The sequence below is a fragment of the Vigna angularis genome, chromosome 9 (assembly GCF_016808095.1).
Source record: "Vigna angularis cultivar LongXiaoDou No.4 chromosome 9, ASM1680809v1, whole genome shotgun sequence".
Taxonomy (NCBI): domain Eukaryota; kingdom Viridiplantae; phylum Streptophyta; class Magnoliopsida; order Fabales; family Fabaceae; genus Vigna; species Vigna angularis.
Window position 1 is genome coordinate 630,091 of NC_068978.1, and position 18,717 is coordinate 648,807.

Consider the following 18,717-nt stretch of genomic DNA (forward strand, 5'->3'; position numbering starts at 1 on the left):
ACTTTGATGGCACGATCTCAATTAAAAATTTTAAGAGTATTAAATGCAATAGAATTTTTAGATAAATACTCAAATTTACCGTTAAGTCGTTTTTTATTTTTTAAGTGCAAATAAATAGACTCTGGTAAATAATGATTACAAAAATCAAATCATATACATTTATTTAAAATACGAAATTTTAAGTAATCAATATAATAAATTTTTTATAAAAATTCAGTTAAAACGCAGTAATTTATTATAAACTTAAAATCTAATTTCTTTTGAGAAAATTAAAATTTCAGTCCATAAATTTGAACAAATGGTTAAAATGTTATCTTAAATTTTACAAAATTTTCTGTTTTCAATGTATAAAATAAAAAATATTTGTAAACAAATTATAATGTCTTTATTATGTTTATTCCTCCCAATTTTAAAGTTATTATTTAACCTATTAATATAAACTATAATAACATTTATATTTGATAGTTACTTTTGTTCCAGAAAAGTTTTCAAAATTCAATTTCATTGAAAGTGACAAATTACTACATTGACATATATAATTTGTAACCCTCCAATCAACAAATTAACTTAAAATAATAAAGTATCTCGCCACCTACCACCTCTACTATCAATTTCACATCTATTTAACTTGTTTCAATAGGACAAAATTTAAAACATTCAACACAATAATAATTTTTTTAAAACATCATAATAATGAGAAAAGAAACAATTAAACTTATTTTAAAATTATACTTGAAAATCATAAATCGATATGATATAACGTACGCATTATTTGAATCATTATCGTCTAAAAATTAGGATACTCACTTGCTGTTACGCACATATAGTTAACTAATAGATACCATAAAAGAAAAAGAAAGAAAGAAAAAATATTACTTTTATACTTAAAAACGAAAAATATTAACTTTTGACCACTGAAACCAAAATTTACTCATTTTTGACTAATTACACATTGAAACCCTTTAAATAATAATACACATTTTTATAACTTTAAAAATATTACTTTTATATTTGAAACGTGAGAAACAAGAAAAGTGAATTTATGAGCAGCATGAATAGGCAGTAGCAAACACGTCCTTGCATAATTCTTTTCCATTATGAATATATTTACAAAACAACCAAACAACAAAAGCAAGTTTGGCAGCACACGTGGAATCACACCTTCCACAAAGCCGTTATTATAGCCAATGTACAATTTGAGGTCGTTTTTCCATTCTTGTCTGAGATACATCAGTACGACTGACATGTATTTATAATATAATATACGCATATATATAAATCAGAATACCGCATTAACTAACCTGGCCGAAAGCTTACCAGATTCGGGAGGTATATTGATTTCAGTTTCTTCATGTCATTTGCTGTCACCTTACAGGACTCCAATGTCAGAGATCTCAAGTTATTGAGTGCTTTCAAATGCTGCAGACCAGCATTGGTGATACGAGAATTTGAAACATTCAAAGAAACCAACCCAGTGAGCCCTGTAATTATGATCATAAACGTGTGATCATCACAGACATATAGCTAACTACGATCACCTAACTTTCACGACTCTGGCCAAAGGAATAAATGCAAACCGTTTTTCATTAAGAAAATAACAATTCAAAGCAGGGGAAATTTACAGCAGCTATGATTCACTGAACCTTCACGCCTAGACCTTAATATCTTGTTATGGTCTTGCGCTTTTGAAAATACAAAATAAGTACCAAGCCTTGTGTAAAAAGATAAAAAAAAAACAGCAAAACAAAAAAACCCTGCCTTTCGTTAAGAATCGAATTGTAAAGCATCCTGCAGTTCCAACACAATATTGACTGTAAACCCCCCTCGTCTTCCACAAAAAAGCAAAACAAGAGGATAAAATAATCTTTGTGAATGAATGACACAACCTACACATACAGAATAACTACATTAACAAAGATACTGTCAAAAGGACCGGGAAAGTATGACCCGGGTCTGGTTATATCCAATCACCACTTGACTATAACTTGCATACCGGGCTATTCTACTGCCCTTGCATATCACGATGAAGTGGGCATGCTTGATTTCTAGACAAAGATTCACCGAAAATAAAGACAATAGTAGAGCACAGCTGACATATTTAGATGCCTTTTCCTAACATTTAATTGGGTGATTGCCTTGGTAACCTAATTTAATTCAACTTTATAGCATAATGAAGATATTTACATACAAACTTCAGAATTCATTTAGGACTTAAATTTCCCAACTAGAAGTCCCTTGAATAGTTAACTAATTGAAGCATTTAGGACTTTCACGAGCAGACACCCTTCAAAAAGAAGGGCATATGATCCTGTCTAATCTATAAACCCAAACCCTACAACTTATTCATATATTTTTTGTGATCATTTAGGTTTTCAAGTTGGTCAAGAAGGAAAAAGAAAAGGCAAACAGAATCATACAACATACATTTCAGATAAAACAAAGGAATGCGGAAGTACCTGAAATTAACTCAAGAGTTTTGTCTGTAAGATTGCTGTTTTGTGATAAATTTAAGCAGACCAGAGAAGAAAGCTCTTTGATATTTTTCACACCAGCATCAGTCAAAGCTCCACCACATATTTCCAAAGACCTCAGGTTCTTAAACTCTGTTTCACCAAAGAAAGTTGGCAAACCAACGAATTCAACTTGTAAGTGATATGGGCTCAATCAAAGAACATTAACATTCCTTCAATTCCATGTAAATACCACTTATCATAGGGGGATTAAGATTGAATTTGAATCTTATTTGACAAGAAACAATTTATAGTAAATATTAGTCAGTCCGTGCATATACTTTTCATACGAGACTAACAAAAATCTTTCCAGCAAACTGCATATAACATGCATCAAATTGACATTTAGTGATCAAATTAAACTTAAAAAGAATAATTTGTGGGCTAAGCATTGCGAATTAAGAGACAAGCATTATCCGATTACATTTCAGATAAAATTTAGCTCATGTAATTTGACTGTAAAGAAAAGCCAAGACATCTTCTATTTGTCCTATAAAAATAATAAGAAAAAAAAGGCCAGAAAAAAGGAAGATAAAATCATATTGAAGGAAAAAAGGTAATAATCAACATATCCACGAATAATAATTCCGAAATAAATATTTAGTGATGAATTGCATACTTTTCAAATAGTTTGTACCAAAATCTGTGATTCGTGCACCAAACAAATCCAGGTCAGTGAGGCCAGTCAAACCTGCATTGCCAAATTCAGAATAATGCATGCTGCAAAATTAAACTTTAAGATTACAAAATAAAAGTGCCAGAATACCTAAAGCTAAGAATAGCAAAATTTGTGCCAACTCAAGTCACTCTATCACCACATCATCATATGGGATGCATGTGTATCACATACAATGAGTGCATAAAAATTAAATTCATATTTCAGATCGTGGTAAAAAAAATAGTAGGTAATTGATTGGACTGAACAGGATTGGAGATCAAGTACAATCTAAACAGAAATAAACAAACCGTTGTTTGAATTCTATTCTTTTAATAGAAACACGTACTTGTAAGGTTTGACAGCCCAATGTCAGAAATTTGGTAAGCATCCAAATTAAGGGACTTCAGAGATGAGAGTCCACGCAATTTGCTTAAACCACCGTCACTAACCATGGTAAAAGAAAGATTTATTTTCTGCAGATTAGACAGTCCTACAACAAATAGAATAAAAAAATAATCAACGAAAAAAATAGTCATAGAATTCTACATCACAATATCTCAAGCATTTACTGCACCTCGCATAGTAAGAATCACAACTCAAAGAGTGTCATATTTCTTCCTCATTGGTTTATTCATTAATCAGCAATTAATCATGTCAAGAGATTAGTATAGGAGAACATCTCCTTTCAAATGTAAAAAGGGATAAAGCTAACTTCAAAAGAAAGAATGAAAATCCAAACACAAACTATAGAGATGGGACATCAGAGCATCAGTCCCAAAATGTCCAAATCGGATGAGATGCAATAGGTAAAACGATCAGACATAATTTCAGTAGCATAAAATATCTCTCAAAATTACGGACATAACCATATCATAGTTATCAATATTCTAGTAGTGAAGTCAGCAGTACAGCCATGAACCGCTACGAAGTTTTAAACAGTGGTACATTTTTTTAATTATGGCCAATACAGTGGCTGTGCCATGCCATAGTGGTGCTTAAATGAGGCATTTATGAAAATCCCCCTTCCGCCACAAAATTACAGTTTCTTTCAGGGGAGGAGAGGGATTAAGAGCAAAGTTGAGATTTCTGTCCCCTATTTTAGAACTAAAAAAACCCTGATATGTATTTTTCTAAAGTTTCAACCTACACCAACCTGTCTCTAGCAGTATTACTAGTGATAATCAGCTTCCACTATTGTTCTCTACTTTGAACCCTCATCCTCCTCTGTCAGAACTCTGCAACATCCACCCTGGCCTCACCTTATATCAGATGTCTGAGATGTCTTGCCTTTTAAAATTTGATAAATGAGCATGCCTTTGTTTCCCTGACTTCTTTTGCTATATGCTGACTTTTTATTAAAACCCATGACGTGACCTTTTATTGGAAAATATGACTATGCCATCAATGTTGAGTGTTTTCTTTTAAATAGCAAGCACTTGCATTTGTACATAGTATAAATTATTTGAGCTATATATAAAAATTTAAAATAGAGGCCATCTTACTAATAAGCTATACCGTTGTAGTATTTTTGAGGTTGGCCACTATACACTGATATCCACCATTTTTTTGAAGTACAAGCAAAACTCAACCAAAAAAGCATACAAATTATTATAGTAAGGTTCTGGTATATCGAACCTGATAAATGCTGTAGTCCATTGCTACCAACCTCTGTATCAGACAATTCCAAGCAGTTCAATCGCTCATGGCCTTAAAACATTGAGAAGAAAATGAGTCAAATATTCACTCAAGCAGAAATGTGCATTTAAAATGATAAATAACATGAACAATATTAAATTAATCAATTGCAACCAATTATGCATAGTAGATAATAAGTTAATTTTTTCACATTCTTTACCAAAACAATTAGGCAGCAACTTCATCCAGGAAGTCATAAAAAAGAGAAAGAAAACAGAAGAAATTTCATATAAAAAAATAATGGGAATTCAAGCATCTACCAGCCAAATTGACCAACCCTTCATCACCAATCTTACATGAATCAAGGTTCAAGCTCTCCAACTTTGTCAGTCCTGCTTGAAAACATACATCACACTGTTAATAAATACAGCCATTTTCTTTCAAATATATCCACTGTCCTAGGATAACTTCTTTATATCTTTCTGCTATATATATGTTAATAATACATAAATATTCTGCTCACATATTAATTTAACATGTACAAAATAATAAGTTACAAGTTATATCACGAACAATAACTACAAGACTAATATTGAGAGTGTAACTCATGAAGGTAATATTTTGTGAAGTAGAGATTAATCAGTTATCATTGCTATAAAAGTAGTCTTACAGAGTCAACACATTAGTGTAACACAATATCTTCCAAATTTGTTGCCAAAATTATTGCCGAATTCAGGAAATTTCAAAGAAACCAATATATTCGTTTCTAATATAAGATTATAGTTTGTTTACTCTTGAAGTTGTGCTGCCCACAAATGTTTTGTCTTGCAAACTTCAAAGTCCAAACAGTCCAATCTTGGATTGAGATAGTTGTGCTTAGATATCCCCAATAAGCTTCGAATATGACCAAACTCCTTACAAGATTCAAGCAATCCTCTCCTTTGAGTTAGCATTACGAGTTGAAATGCAGGTAGATTGTATACTTTTCTAATATATAATTTGATCGATCAATGACACTAATGACTTGGACTGCCACATAATTAGGGACAAAAATCTTTTTTTATAGGGTATTTAGCATTAAATTCCTGGTTCCACATTTCACATTCCTGGAAAAGGATAGGTTTTACTACCAAGCTGCCTATATGGCATGTAAAAATTCCACTAGACAGGTCTACTGATGTCCACTTACAAGTTTATAAATAGCTTCTATCTTCACAATAGACCATGATGAATATAGGAAAATAAAACAAGCAAGAGATTTGAAATCACCTTTCAAGTGAATTAAACATGTATCTGTTATGACATTAAATCCCAAGTTTAATACTTTCAAATTTTCCAGTCCTGTAAAAAAGAAAGATAATGTTACAAATGTAATGCCCCCAACAATATTTATGGTGTAAAAAAATAGCCCAAAAAGCTTATTATTAAATATAAAATCACAGCCTGAAAGAGGTAACCGTGCAATTCTTAACAACTTACGTGAGAATTTTTCGCATCCATTGTCAGAGATATTGCATCTATTAAGATTCAAGTTTGATAGCGCAGGAAGCTCTGACACAAAACATAACATCAAATCAATCATCAATGCACATTTCACGTTTAATAGGTTATTTATTGACAAGAAAGACGTGATGAATTTAAACTTTAGATTCAACAAAACAGTTCACTGATAATAAAAAAACCTAACAGAAGGTGGTTCAAAATAATATGCATGTTCAGCTCAAACCTATTTTGTTTGAGTCAATTAAACTCGATAAAATTAGAACCTCAAAGTTACTGAATAAACAAAAATGTAAATACTGTGTTAATATTATATTATTAGAAACAAAAAACTGGGTTTCTTCTGAAAAGGTACTAAGGCTTGGACCAAACTCCTCCGGTGGGTAATCAAAGCATTAGCTAAAAGCTGCTTGATGGATTGAAATTTCGCTCCAGTTTGGGTCTGCAAAACAATTTGATTGCTCCATACTAGCCAAATTTCACTCAGCAGTTTTTAATTTCACTAAACGGACTCCCAAAAAACTAAACTTTAGTTATCTGCTTATGTTGTTAAAATGACTTTCATATTAATAGTTTTAATTTGATTAAATAAATGAGTGTATCTTTTAATGTTACCTTTAATGTTTATAATTAGTTATTCAGTGATAATTAAGTTTTAAAATGAAATTTGAGTTGGATTTACGTAGTTGGGAATTACCAAGGTGGTAAATAGGGTGACTAAGATGTAGTGTGCGTATTGAGTAATGAAGCCAATAATGTGGTAATTGGCTTGACTAAGATATATCTTCCGAAAGTTGTTGTGTCATGAGTCAAGTTGGATATTCTTTAAATTTCTTGGAGCCTTGAGTGAAGCTAGGATTGTGATTGGCAGACTGATTCATGATTTGATTGTATAATTCTACGTGGTAACAAAGTTTATATGAAGTTTTTAATAACGGTGAATTGGAATCATATATTAAATTTAAGTAATAACAAGTTACCCTTGTGCTTTGTATGTGTTATGGATCGTCTCAGGAACAACTATAGAATGTGATAATTTATGATGTTTTGAAATACTATTGGCACATCCACATGTGCCTGTACATATAAAAATATATTTTGGTTTGTAAGACCAATATGCTTGAAATAAAATAAATTCACTTGTTTTATATTTAAAATATTCATGCATGTCATATATTTTAATTTTTAAGTTAGCAAAGTTATTAGTAATTATACATGTTTTATGGAGACGTTGTCTAAGAAAGCTCAGTTTAAATACTTGGAATCACATCCCACACCCAAGGATTTTGTTTCTAAAGCTTCATAATCAGTAGACTTTCCCGGCTCAAATTACAATCTTCATCCAGTAATATGCTAAAGGGATCCAAACGAATGCTCTAAGCTTTAAAGCATACAACCCTTCAAATATAAGAGCAGGACTATAACATTTCCAATAAGGACTTAAGCCAACCAAGAGATTATACCCTACCAAACAGCTGGTAAGCCTAAATATAACCATAACAAGACTGATTAATACAATAAGCATATAAATCTACAAAAGAATACCTGCAAGAGAATCCAAGCATGCAGCTGTTACAAGGCACCCTTCCAAATTTAACAGGGCAAGCTTCTGTAACCCTGGAATGGACCAAAAATGTTGAAAATAAATGAGACAGATTAATATGAAATTTCCTTTTAACTGGTAAGCTGGGACAACTGGGATGCACACCCAACTTTGCAATTTCTCTAATTAAACAACTTAACAAAGATCAACCTTAGAAAAATAATTGACAAAATATTTCATCATGAGGTGGACTTTGAATGAATATATTTTTAAATCAGCATTCTGACTTATTAGACAAAATGAGTCTACATTTTATAATTGAAGCACAAAGTATTTTAATCTGAAATCAAAAGAAAATAACCAAATTGGTCTTTAAAATAAAACATCGACTCTTTAAAACATGAATAGTTCATCATTGCATTATGAAATCCTGTAAAGAGGTATAACTTCATTGAATAAAATCTTGGTACATACAAGAAGTGGGCACAAAACATCAATTGACCTTTGCATCTTCACATACAACATGTAGAGCAAGACTAAAGAGAGACATATAAAACTACTTTGAGGAAAACAATACCTCTCAGGAAACTGACGCCAAAATCAGTGACTTTACTGGATGAAATCTCCAGACTTTTCAGGCTACCAAGCTCTGGAGGTAAATTGAATCAGATAAATTGTATTGTTGATTACTGAACAACATTTCTAATAAGATGGCAATGTTTACTTCTATAAACACAAAGACATGCTGACAATTCTTTGTTGTCAAATACAGTTGGTGCTATTTAATCTTCTCAAGTGATATAAAACCCTTAAACTCAGGGTAAATAAACTTTGCAGAATATGTGTAGAAACTACTCTGTAGTAGAAAAAATACTAATTGCATAAAAGAAAGTCTAGACAATCAATCTTGGGTAAAAGTTTAAGTCACTGTAATCAAAAGAAAGCAAGATGTTTTGCAACAAACCTGAAAGAGGTTTCATATCATAATCTGTTATGCAATTACACCACTTTAAATTGAGAGATTCCAACTTGGTCAAACCTGAAAATACGGACCAAATCATTTGACAGAAATTACATGGATATCAAGTTTGTTTTGTTGTCTAAGAGTTCATGCTACAGAATCACAGCTAATGTAATAGAACTCCTTTTACAGGGTGCACTTGTTCACTAATACATAATTGTAAATGAAACAACTAATATTATGAAAAAGTATAATAAGTTATTGATTCCTTATTTTAGCTTTCCATAACACTTGTCAAGAATAGAGGCACAAGGTAGCACAAAAAATATTACTCAACTTGGATGTTCAGTTAATTGTCTTCTGCTTCATTGACAGCACAATGTCAATTGTAAGTTGAAAGATCTAACAATTGTGATAAACATTAGACAACAATACCACATCATTGGATATAGTAGCAGCCTTATGACTTATATAAGTTAGAAGTTAAAATTTGAACACAGTTTTGAATGTCTTACAATAACTGGTTAGTTAAGCTTTACTTTCACACAAAAATTGCATCTAAGAACAAACCTCGAAGATGAACAAGGCCTCCATGAATACCAGGACATCTCTCCAAATCCAACTTGACCAAGTTGACAAGACCAGAAAAGGCACTCATTCCCTTAGCAGAAATTGAATCATTTCGTCTAAAACTCAAACTTGTCAAGTTTGACAGGCCTGGAATATTTTATTATTGTTGTAAACATTCAGTAAAAGCATCCTATGGACAAAGCTCCTAGAAGTAAGTAATTTCACATGAATATCTACATTATATGCAAGACACATGAGGAAAATTACGAATATGTTATGTAACAAAAAGGCTAAGACAGATGGCAGGGGTAAACAGGAAACAGTATATTACATATAACATGCATGCAACCCACTTTAATCTCCCTATTGAGAATTCATTGTGTCAAATGGGATTAACTGATAAGGGTGGCTGTTGAAAACATTTTCATTCTTTGAAAGAAACAGAATTTCCAATGCAGGTAAAATAATCATGTGCATTGCCCTCTCCAGAGTTAAATTCTTTGAACATGATATATTAAAATGTTTAACATTATAGTTAAAATAGTACAAAAAATGTAATACCATGCAGATGATCAGCACAAGATTTATGTATTCATTTTTTCAATATTAAAATAAAAGTAAATTAGAAATAGGTGTGTCAATAGGAAATAAATTTTCCAAAAGAATAAAGAAAACTAGGTCAAAAATTCTGGTAAAAAAGTTTCCAATAACCAACCAAAGTGCTTAATGACATAATAATGAGTTTATACTTACTCCTTTAACTGATCACTTGAAGGATCAAAGTTCTTAAATTGAGAATCATTTACCAAGAATTTCATTCGCTGAAAGTTTTCCATGAAAAAAAAATTATTTTTATGAACTGGCAGCCTGAGTATCCTAGGCTAACATCAAATAAGTTTTCACAAAAGGCAATACGTAACCCATTTCCACATCAATGTATACACAGTTTACCAAAGGATATTTAGATATTTTATTTATTCTTTTTAAGATGAAGAAAATAATATATAAGATGCCAAAGGACTAACACCCAAGAGAAAATATGAGAAATAAATTAATAACTGCAAATGCATTGAGTGTTATTTTATGACAACAGATAAGAAAAGAAAGATTACCACTGATACACTCTAGTCCACGATCTGAAATTTGATCACAGTAATTTAGATTCAAAGAAATTAGACTTCCACAATCTTTAAGGTATGTCAGCACAAAATCAGTGACATCAGACCCAGAAAGATCTACAGAAAGTAAAGATGAACCCTGGGATGAGATGACGTCCATCCAATTATCATTAACACCATCATATTCTCCTAAGTAAAGATCCTGTAAAAAAAAAATAAGTGACAAAAATAATTATTAGACCAAGAACACATAATCAACCAGGTTCACAATGACTTGAATTATTTACCTGTAGAGCACAATCACGAAAAGCTTCGAAGGAAGCACTGGTTAGACATCTCGAGTAAACCAAATTATTAAAAATTAACTGACTTATATCCCGTGGCAGCATAGAAAATGAGTTATATTTATCAATGTCCTGTCAGATAAAGATTGCAGTGATTAGATCTAATCATCAACATATATAGGGTCCGAACAAAGTAAAATAACAAATCTTTTGTTAGAATAATACCTCATTTATTTTCTGTATGCACAGGTCCAAAAGTGGTGGACATTCTCCTTTTCGTAAGTGAAAATCAACAGATGGATAAGAAAAAGAGGATGTCCACCATTTCAAACTCCCACATCTAGAATAGCTTCGTGATAGTCCTCTGATAATACTATCTTCATTGTCCTGCTCTCGCTTCCTAGAACATGCTCCCCCCATCCAGGAAATATTCCCGTCACCAATAAGCCAAAAAACTTGCAGCACAACACTAGACTAATCCATTCAATAACCAACAGCTACCATATGGAACCAGCGCATCACTTCATCCAATTAAAAAAACCAGAAACAGTAATAGCTGAATAAGATTCAGCAACTTGAGCATTCAGGAATTGACTTCTCTTGAATCCATTAACAAGTTCTATCTAGAACACCTCCTCTAAAAGCCAAAGACCAAAACTGCCAAATCAGCTTCAAATATCAGCAATTGCACAATAATAAGCACTTGCCATATTTGTCTTAAACACATACACAAACAGGAAAAGGGTAGATTACACTAAGACCTCATTGTGCACCAAAAAAAGGGACACATATATGCATAATCAAACAGATTCATCCTTGTAAAAATACACTAGTTCAAAACACGATAAATAGAAATTAAATTTATTTTTTTTGCGAGTTCAATTACAAATTACAATTTAAAACAACAAAACACAACGTGAAAAAACTAGAATACACTACACTCAGTACTCGCTGTTCACCAATGTTAAAATTATTAATAAAATAAAAATATAGAAATGTAGAGAGATTAAAAGTGGAGAAAAATAACCACTGGAATTCATAAATGAGAATACCTATCAATATATAGGCTTACAACCAATTTAAAATATCAAGCTTACAATTAGGCTTATTTTGAAATTTAAAGTAATTAACTAAAACATATCATGAAAGAAAAAAATTTCAACAATAACAAAATCACTGTTTAAAGCTTATTTAAAATTCTGAATTCAAGTATGGGAAAGTTTCAAAGTTCCAGGAGCCTAAAAAGAACAGAAAGTGTATACGTAAAATCGAACAAAAAACGGATTCACCTTACAATTGCACACAAGTTCAAAACACTGGAAATAAAAATAATAATTAAATAAAACTAATATGAACGGCACAATAGTACTGTAACAATACTATAAAAAAAATGAAACAAAGAAATTCTCATAAAATACACTAAAATAGGAGGGTTTAAAACTACAATACAAATAAACATAAGCATACACAGGTAAATAATTAAATAATAGTAGTGATACGGAAAGAACCAGCGGGATAGTAGCAACCTACAATGATCGAAGTGCAGAGAATCCAAACGGCTAAGTAACAAGTTACGAGCGATGATCGAACTGAAGAGAACACAAACGGAAAACATAGCAAGTTACGAACGATGATCGAGCCGCAGAGAACAGCAGAATCCAGAGATGTTGTTGAATGAAGATTTGCAGAGAGGAAAAGGACAACAGAACGAAAGACGATTCTGGAAAGAGTGAAACGAAACAGCAGAGAGTTTTTAACGAAGGGAAACTGAGAAGCAAATAGCGAGGAAGTTGCAGGTGAAAGTTGAAAACCTGGGAGTGAGTGCTAGAAGAAAGGAGTGGTGGGTGGGTACGTGGCTCGTAACCGAGGCTCCATCCGAAGCAAACATCGGATTACACGTGGCGAAAATGGTAGGTAAGGGATTGAGAGGGAGGCGCAATTCTCATGACTTTATCCATTTGGAGGAGTAGGTGGGACCCACTCCGTTGCCTTGCGAACTGTGTACACGCAATATGCTTCATTCAATTCGATCATCACGCTACTTAAATTAACCATTGCTTTATATCTTCGTTTATATTTTATTAATTAATTAATTTATGGCTCCGTTTATTAATTAACAATCATGGCATCACTTGTTTGTTTTTACTTCCAACCCACTTAACCATTATTCCTTTACGCTATTGCACGAATCAATCCAACAAATTTCAAATTGTATAATTGACGGAATTCTCTTAATATAACACTTCAGTGCGTAATTGAGTTTCACATTGAAATTTTTAGAATCACTGGTCAATGAGATTTTAATTAAAGTTTCGTATATTTAATTTTATTGAAAATTTGAGCATGAATTCATAATTGAATTGTAATACTAACAATGGAAGTGATGAATTCAATGAAACAATTTATTATTTTGGAAAATTAATTAAATATTATTACACCAAAAGAATTGAAAGCGCCATCCGGTGGAAATTGTTGAAGTGCAAACAAAGTCCCACATTGAGTGAAATAAGGACTGGTCAAGGGTTTATATACACATAGATATCTCCAATGATAAGAGGCCTTTTGGAGTGGTACCAAAAGCAAATCCGTGAGGGCTTGGCCCAAAGCGGACAATATCTTATCATGTGTGGAGTTCTATGTGTGTGTCGAACCTCCCCCAACAGTGGTATCACAAATCCGTGAGGGCTTGGCCCAAAGCGGACAATATCTAATCATGTGTGGAGTTCTATGTGTGTGTCGAACCTCCCCCAACAGAAATTACAGTACACATTCTAACAGTACAAATCTTCTCTACGACTTCTAATGAATAACATCACGTTCGATCTTCAATCTCAATTCATGAATTATTGGCTATAATAGAGAGCAAAGTTCCTAAGGATATCAGATTTTTAGCCCTGAATGGACAGCAACCACTCCCCCGACTAGATTCTCATACTCTACTTTCTGGAACCCAGCATTGGCTATCATTGATGCAAATTTTTCCTGGAATTCATCAATTACAACACATCAGTTAACACAATAAGAAAAAAGAAGTAGATGACTCCGAAGAAAAATTCCTTCAGATCCATAAGAGAGGTTTCTGCACAATTCTCATGATGCCAAGTAAACATAAGCAAGTTTTCCATCGTTTATAGATATTAAATAAAAACAACACAAAACTGGAGAACAGATAATAAAGAACATGGATAGCTATGAATAGATGGAAAGTGTGATAACCTGTGAGGGGAAACGCCTGATACTCTCAACTAAGTACTGATAGGATTCTCGATCACCAGCAACCAGCTCGCCCATGTATGGAATAACTGAGAAAGAATAATAATCATACCTACATGCAAAAGAAGATGAGTAACATCAAGCTGAAAGTTGACTGAGTACAAAAGGAGGCCATGATTCTATAATAGTGGCCAGTTTATGGAGTATAGTTACATTTGGTTGGCAAGGAATGCCTGTATTTAGAGAACCATCATTTCATCCTATCATCTACTCATATCTATCCCAAAGGGGTTTCCAGAATTTTTCGAGTTCGGATTCTCGAGTGGGTTTCTTTGTGTTGTCCTTTACTGTGCCTTCAAAAGCTTTTTAATATATTTTAAAACATCAAAATCAGTGTCTATTAGTATACTTTAAAGGCTCTAAAAGAACAACATAGAAAAACCCAATCGAGAATCCAAATTTGAATTTTCCATGTAAATTAAAGTGTATCTTAGTTATATTTTCTTTCTCAAACGTGAGTAGAATGCATATCGTCATTCTCAATTTTCCTTACCATATGTCAACCCACCAATACTCATGATTCTCGCAAATGATACTTACAAATCTTTAAATATAGGAATACCAACGTGGCTAAGTTCAAGGCAAAGGAACCTTCCTCCTGGTTTCAATACCCTGTTAAAGAGAAAAAGAAATAACAAATATAATAATGATTCATCATACGTTTTAATTGATTGCCATCACTGCTCCGGCATACAAGTTATAGCAAATTCTTGAAAAAGTGCAAACCTACCTATGAGCTTCATTGAGTACTTTCTCTATGTGTGTGACATTTCTTATCCCAAATGCAATAGTATAACCATCCATTGAATCATTTTGGAAACTCAAGCTTTCAGCATTTCCCTCCACCCATACAAGGGAACCATCTTCTCCAAAACCTATTATAATAAGCAGAAAATATTCATTCCCAGCAAATGAAGATACATTAAACCAAAATCCTTTATGAAAGCTTAAACTAATCATTGACAGTTTAAGGCATTCTCATTTACCCTTCTCCAAGGCACGCTGTCTGCCAACATTTAACATCTGAGGGTTAATATCACATACATAAATCCGAGTTTCTGCCTCTAAAGTATCTTGAAAAACACCTTGAAGTCCTCTCAGCTTAACTTTGTTTATGCTCTCCAAGATTCTAAAAGCAACATCCCCTGTAAAATCAATAACTTTAAGCTTGATACAAAAACCCATAAAACTTTTAAGCATCGCATGCAACAGCACATCACTTCAATTCCTGAGAATTTTATTGAGAAGAAGCAAAGTTTATGTTAAATAAATACAGAAACATCTTACAACTACATTCCATAAAACAACCTTAAACACATATGGAGCACATACAACTTATTGTTCAAAAAGTTAAAATACCACCATATCAAGCACATACATATATTTTACTTTATGACTTGTATAACCCAGTAAAAAATAATTAAGTATTATTAAAACAATCTCTTTTTGTGCTCTTAGTACTTGAACATGCTACAACATAAAAAATAGCTAGACGAATCAGCAAAATTGGACCAGACAGACAATAAGTTTGGTCAATTAGCTGGTGAACTAAAACTTCTCCCACTAATCAATTCAGAATTCATTCATTTTTTTCATTCAGATAGCGCCACATACCTGTGCCACCAGCCACGTCAAGATGCTTCATTCCAGGAAACGGATTCAGCTTGGAAACTAACCTGAGCAGAAAATAATCATAAATGTAAGTCAAGTCCAACACCAATTGCTATATGATTGAAATTGTTATTATTATTATTACAATTAATTATAGAGATGAGAATGTAATATAAACCTATCCTTCCACAATCTGTGCAATCCAGCACTCATTAGGTCATTCATTAAATCGTAGCTCGAAGCAACGTTCGTGAAGACATCACCAACCATGCGAGCCTTATCTTCTTCGTTTACACGTTTAAACCCTGAAAATGTGCCATAACATCATTTTTTTTTCCAGTTTTTAATTCAGAATTGAAATTTGGTTGCGGAAGAGAGTAGAGAGTGTAAACCAACCAAAACTGGTGGCGTGAGAATGTAGTAGCCTTGGAGTGGAAGATAACGCAGGGAAGAGTTTAGTCCCCAACCGTCGAGACACCGATCCCAAAGCCATGGTTTCTGGCCACGAAAGGGGGCAAAAATGGAATCACCACAAGAATAAGAACTGATGATTGATTAATCAGCTACTTGCATGAATCTGATCGTGATAATTGTTCTTTTTTTAATGCTATGGAAGGTTGGACACGGAGATTCAGAGAAAGATGAAAGAGCAGAGACAAAAACACGCGAAGCTGAGACGAGGACAACCGCCAGCACCGTCGCCTCCGATCTCTATTAGGCCTTGAACCGCTTTCTCCGTCACTATATGGACCATCCAACACAGATTTCTTGTGGGTGTTGTAGGCCTTTACTTTCTGCACTTCTCAATTTCTTTGTCCACCTCCTCGAACCAACAAGGTTTCCAAAATTTCTAGAATAAAATTTTAAAAATAGAATTTTCAGAATAACATTTTTAGAATGTAATTTTGAGAATATATAAAATGTGTTTCTGAATGAATTTTTCAGAATAAAATTTTCGAAAAAGACTTTCTAAAACTCATGTCTTTAATGTTTTTTGGAACATTCATATGTAAAATATATTATGGATTTTTTTTTCAGAGTATATGAAATATTTTTTGAAAAAGAATTTCCCGTTCAATCAATTGTACTATATTAAATAATAAAATTAAACAGATTATAATAAAAATTTTAAAACTCAATTTCTAAAATTAAAGTTTAATTAACTACTTGTTAACTTAAAATTAATTTGTTTTATATTTATTTTATTTGTACGAAAATCTTAAAATTATATTTTAGTTTGAAAATGTTTAACGAAACTTCGGTGGAAACAACTCATTAAAATCGATCAATTTTTATAAGAATTAATTCACCAAATTTGGTTGATTTTAACTCAGAATTGACTTAGTTGAATTTCGGTTAATACTAATTTATTTGAGTTTCGATCGTATCTGACTCGATCGAATTTTCAATCAAGGCTAATTCATCCAAATTCAATTAATATTAAATCGTGACCATCTTAACCATCCATGACAGTTCCAGTTAAATTTTGACTGTGATTGTTTCAACCAAATTCGACCAATATTTAGTTAAAATTAACTCAACTAAGTTTTCACCGTAACCATTAAAAGACTAATTTTTAAAACTAAATTAAATCAAAATTTTAAATATAAAAGCCAAACAGAAAATAACCACCAATAAAATTGACTAGTGACATAATCATAACTTAACACGTTTATATTTTTTAAAATTTAAAAAAAAATCTCAAAAATTGATACATGAAATATACAAACATATAACTAACATCAACTTAATAATTAAATTGATCGTTTTAAAAGAATAAGAATACTAAGTTGAACAAAAGTAATAATAATAAAACAAAATTGGACTCAACCAAGATCAAATGTATAATTAATTAATATTTATTAATATATCCCAAAAAAAAATTCCTATCAGTAATAAAAATAAGTACTTCCCTTGGACAAGAATGCAACAAAAAGAAAAGTAGGTGAGATATATGAGAAAATAAATTTAAAGACATAAAAGTTCAACTGAAATCACACTAATTTTTGTGCCGCCCAACTAATATGGTAAGCTAATAACTACCCAACACTCGCACATCATTTAATTCCCAACTACTATGCCTTAACAAATCACATGCACATTATATTATTATATTATTTATAATAAATTTCTAAATTATTTTCTAAACATGCGTTACAATATAGTTTTTTTTATTAAAGAAAAGATATACATTTATTTATTTTATTTTATGTGTGAAGAAATCATTAAATTATTGATGTGAGTTTTGTGTCAAATTAACATTCACCTTAAGGTTTTCCATTTTTAATGATTAATTATTAACATTTTATTATTTTTTTAAAAATTATGTAAGTACTTTAATGCTTACTTGTAAAATTAAATATTAATTTGTGAAATAAAAGTAAAAGTTTTATCTAGATTTATTTTCTTTTGTAATATAAGATATTTATTATGTTAACTGTCAATAAAAAAATATATGTTTGTTAGAACTATTATTACTATTAAAATATAAGACTTACTTGTCTGTTTTCTAAAAAATATATTAACTGAGTAATAAAAATAAATCAATATATTAATAAACACTTTTCTTATATTGATAAGAAAATAAGGAAATTAGTGAAAATAATATTTTAGGTAAGTAAGTCAACAACGACTGCTGCAATTTATGAGTCAACTAATATAGTACACTATGATTACTGGTGACAATTTTTTCAATTTAATATTAATTTATTATATTTCAAACACATACTTTTCGCTTTCACGTTTTATTTTCTTAGTTTTTTTATTGAAAAAACACGCACTAAGGCTTTGTTATTTTTTTATGATTTGGGAGAGATGATTTGAAGAGATTATTTGGATGGATTTGAGAATAATTTTTTTGTTATTTTTTTGAGTGGATTTTTGGGTAATTGAGAATAGATTTGAAAGTAAAGTTTATAAGAATTAGTATAGGATTTGATTGATGTGACAGATTTAAAAAATTAATTTAATTGGTAGAAATTAAAGATTACCAAAATGCCTCTAGTTATTAAAGTAATATAAAATGGTATTTATTAATGGTATATTTAATTGTAA

General features: G+C 31.5%; 2 protein-coding genes across 5 annotated transcripts; both read right to left on the reverse strand.

Annotated features, from left to right (window-relative positions):
* Positions 1 to 1,058: 1,058 nt before the first annotated feature.
* LOC108320640 (uncharacterized) lies at positions 1,059 to 12,696 on the reverse strand. Of its 4 annotated transcripts, none has more exons than XM_017552130.2 (16): positions 12,310 to 12,696; positions 11,005 to 11,436; positions 10,783 to 10,911; positions 10,490 to 10,697; positions 9,378 to 9,524; positions 8,811 to 8,885; positions 8,424 to 8,495; positions 7,849 to 7,920; positions 6,283 to 6,354; positions 6,073 to 6,144; positions 5,160 to 5,195; positions 4,804 to 4,875; positions 3,515 to 3,658; positions 3,130 to 3,201; positions 2,457 to 2,603; positions 1,059 to 1,481 (listed from the first exon to the last, which is right to left on the reverse strand). In XM_017552130.2, exons 2-16 carry the CDS (start codon positions 11,197 to 11,199, stop codon positions 1,297 to 1,299), a joined length of 1,698 nt encoding a protein of 565 aa, XP_017407619.1. In that variant the 5' UTR covers positions 11,200 to 11,436; positions 12,310 to 12,696; the 3' UTR covers positions 1,059 to 1,296. The 4 variants fall into 4 exon arrangements, with proteins under 4 accessions (XP_017407619.1, XP_052724759.1, XP_017407616.1 ...); XM_052868799.1 differs by having other exon boundaries at positions 5,124 to 5,195; positions 11,005 to 11,416; positions 12,310 to 12,694; XM_017552127.2 differs by having other exon boundaries at positions 5,124 to 5,195; positions 12,310 to 12,694.
* Positions 12,697 to 13,161: 465 nt separating this feature from the next.
* LOC108320471 (2-methoxy-6-polyprenyl-1,4-benzoquinol methylase, mitochondrial) lies at positions 13,162 to 16,441 on the reverse strand. Its single transcript, XM_017551887.2, has 8 exons — positions 16,060 to 16,441; positions 15,842 to 15,968; positions 15,667 to 15,728; positions 15,039 to 15,197; positions 14,783 to 14,927; positions 14,593 to 14,664; positions 13,996 to 14,104; positions 13,162 to 13,761 (listed from the first exon to the last, which is right to left on the reverse strand). The coding sequence occupies exons 1-8, from the start codon at positions 16,154 to 16,156 to the stop codon at positions 13,660 to 13,662; spliced, it is 873 nt and encodes a 290-aa protein (XP_017407376.1). The 5' UTR covers positions 16,157 to 16,441; the 3' UTR covers positions 13,162 to 13,659.
* Positions 16,442 to 18,717: the final 2,276 nt, after the last annotated feature.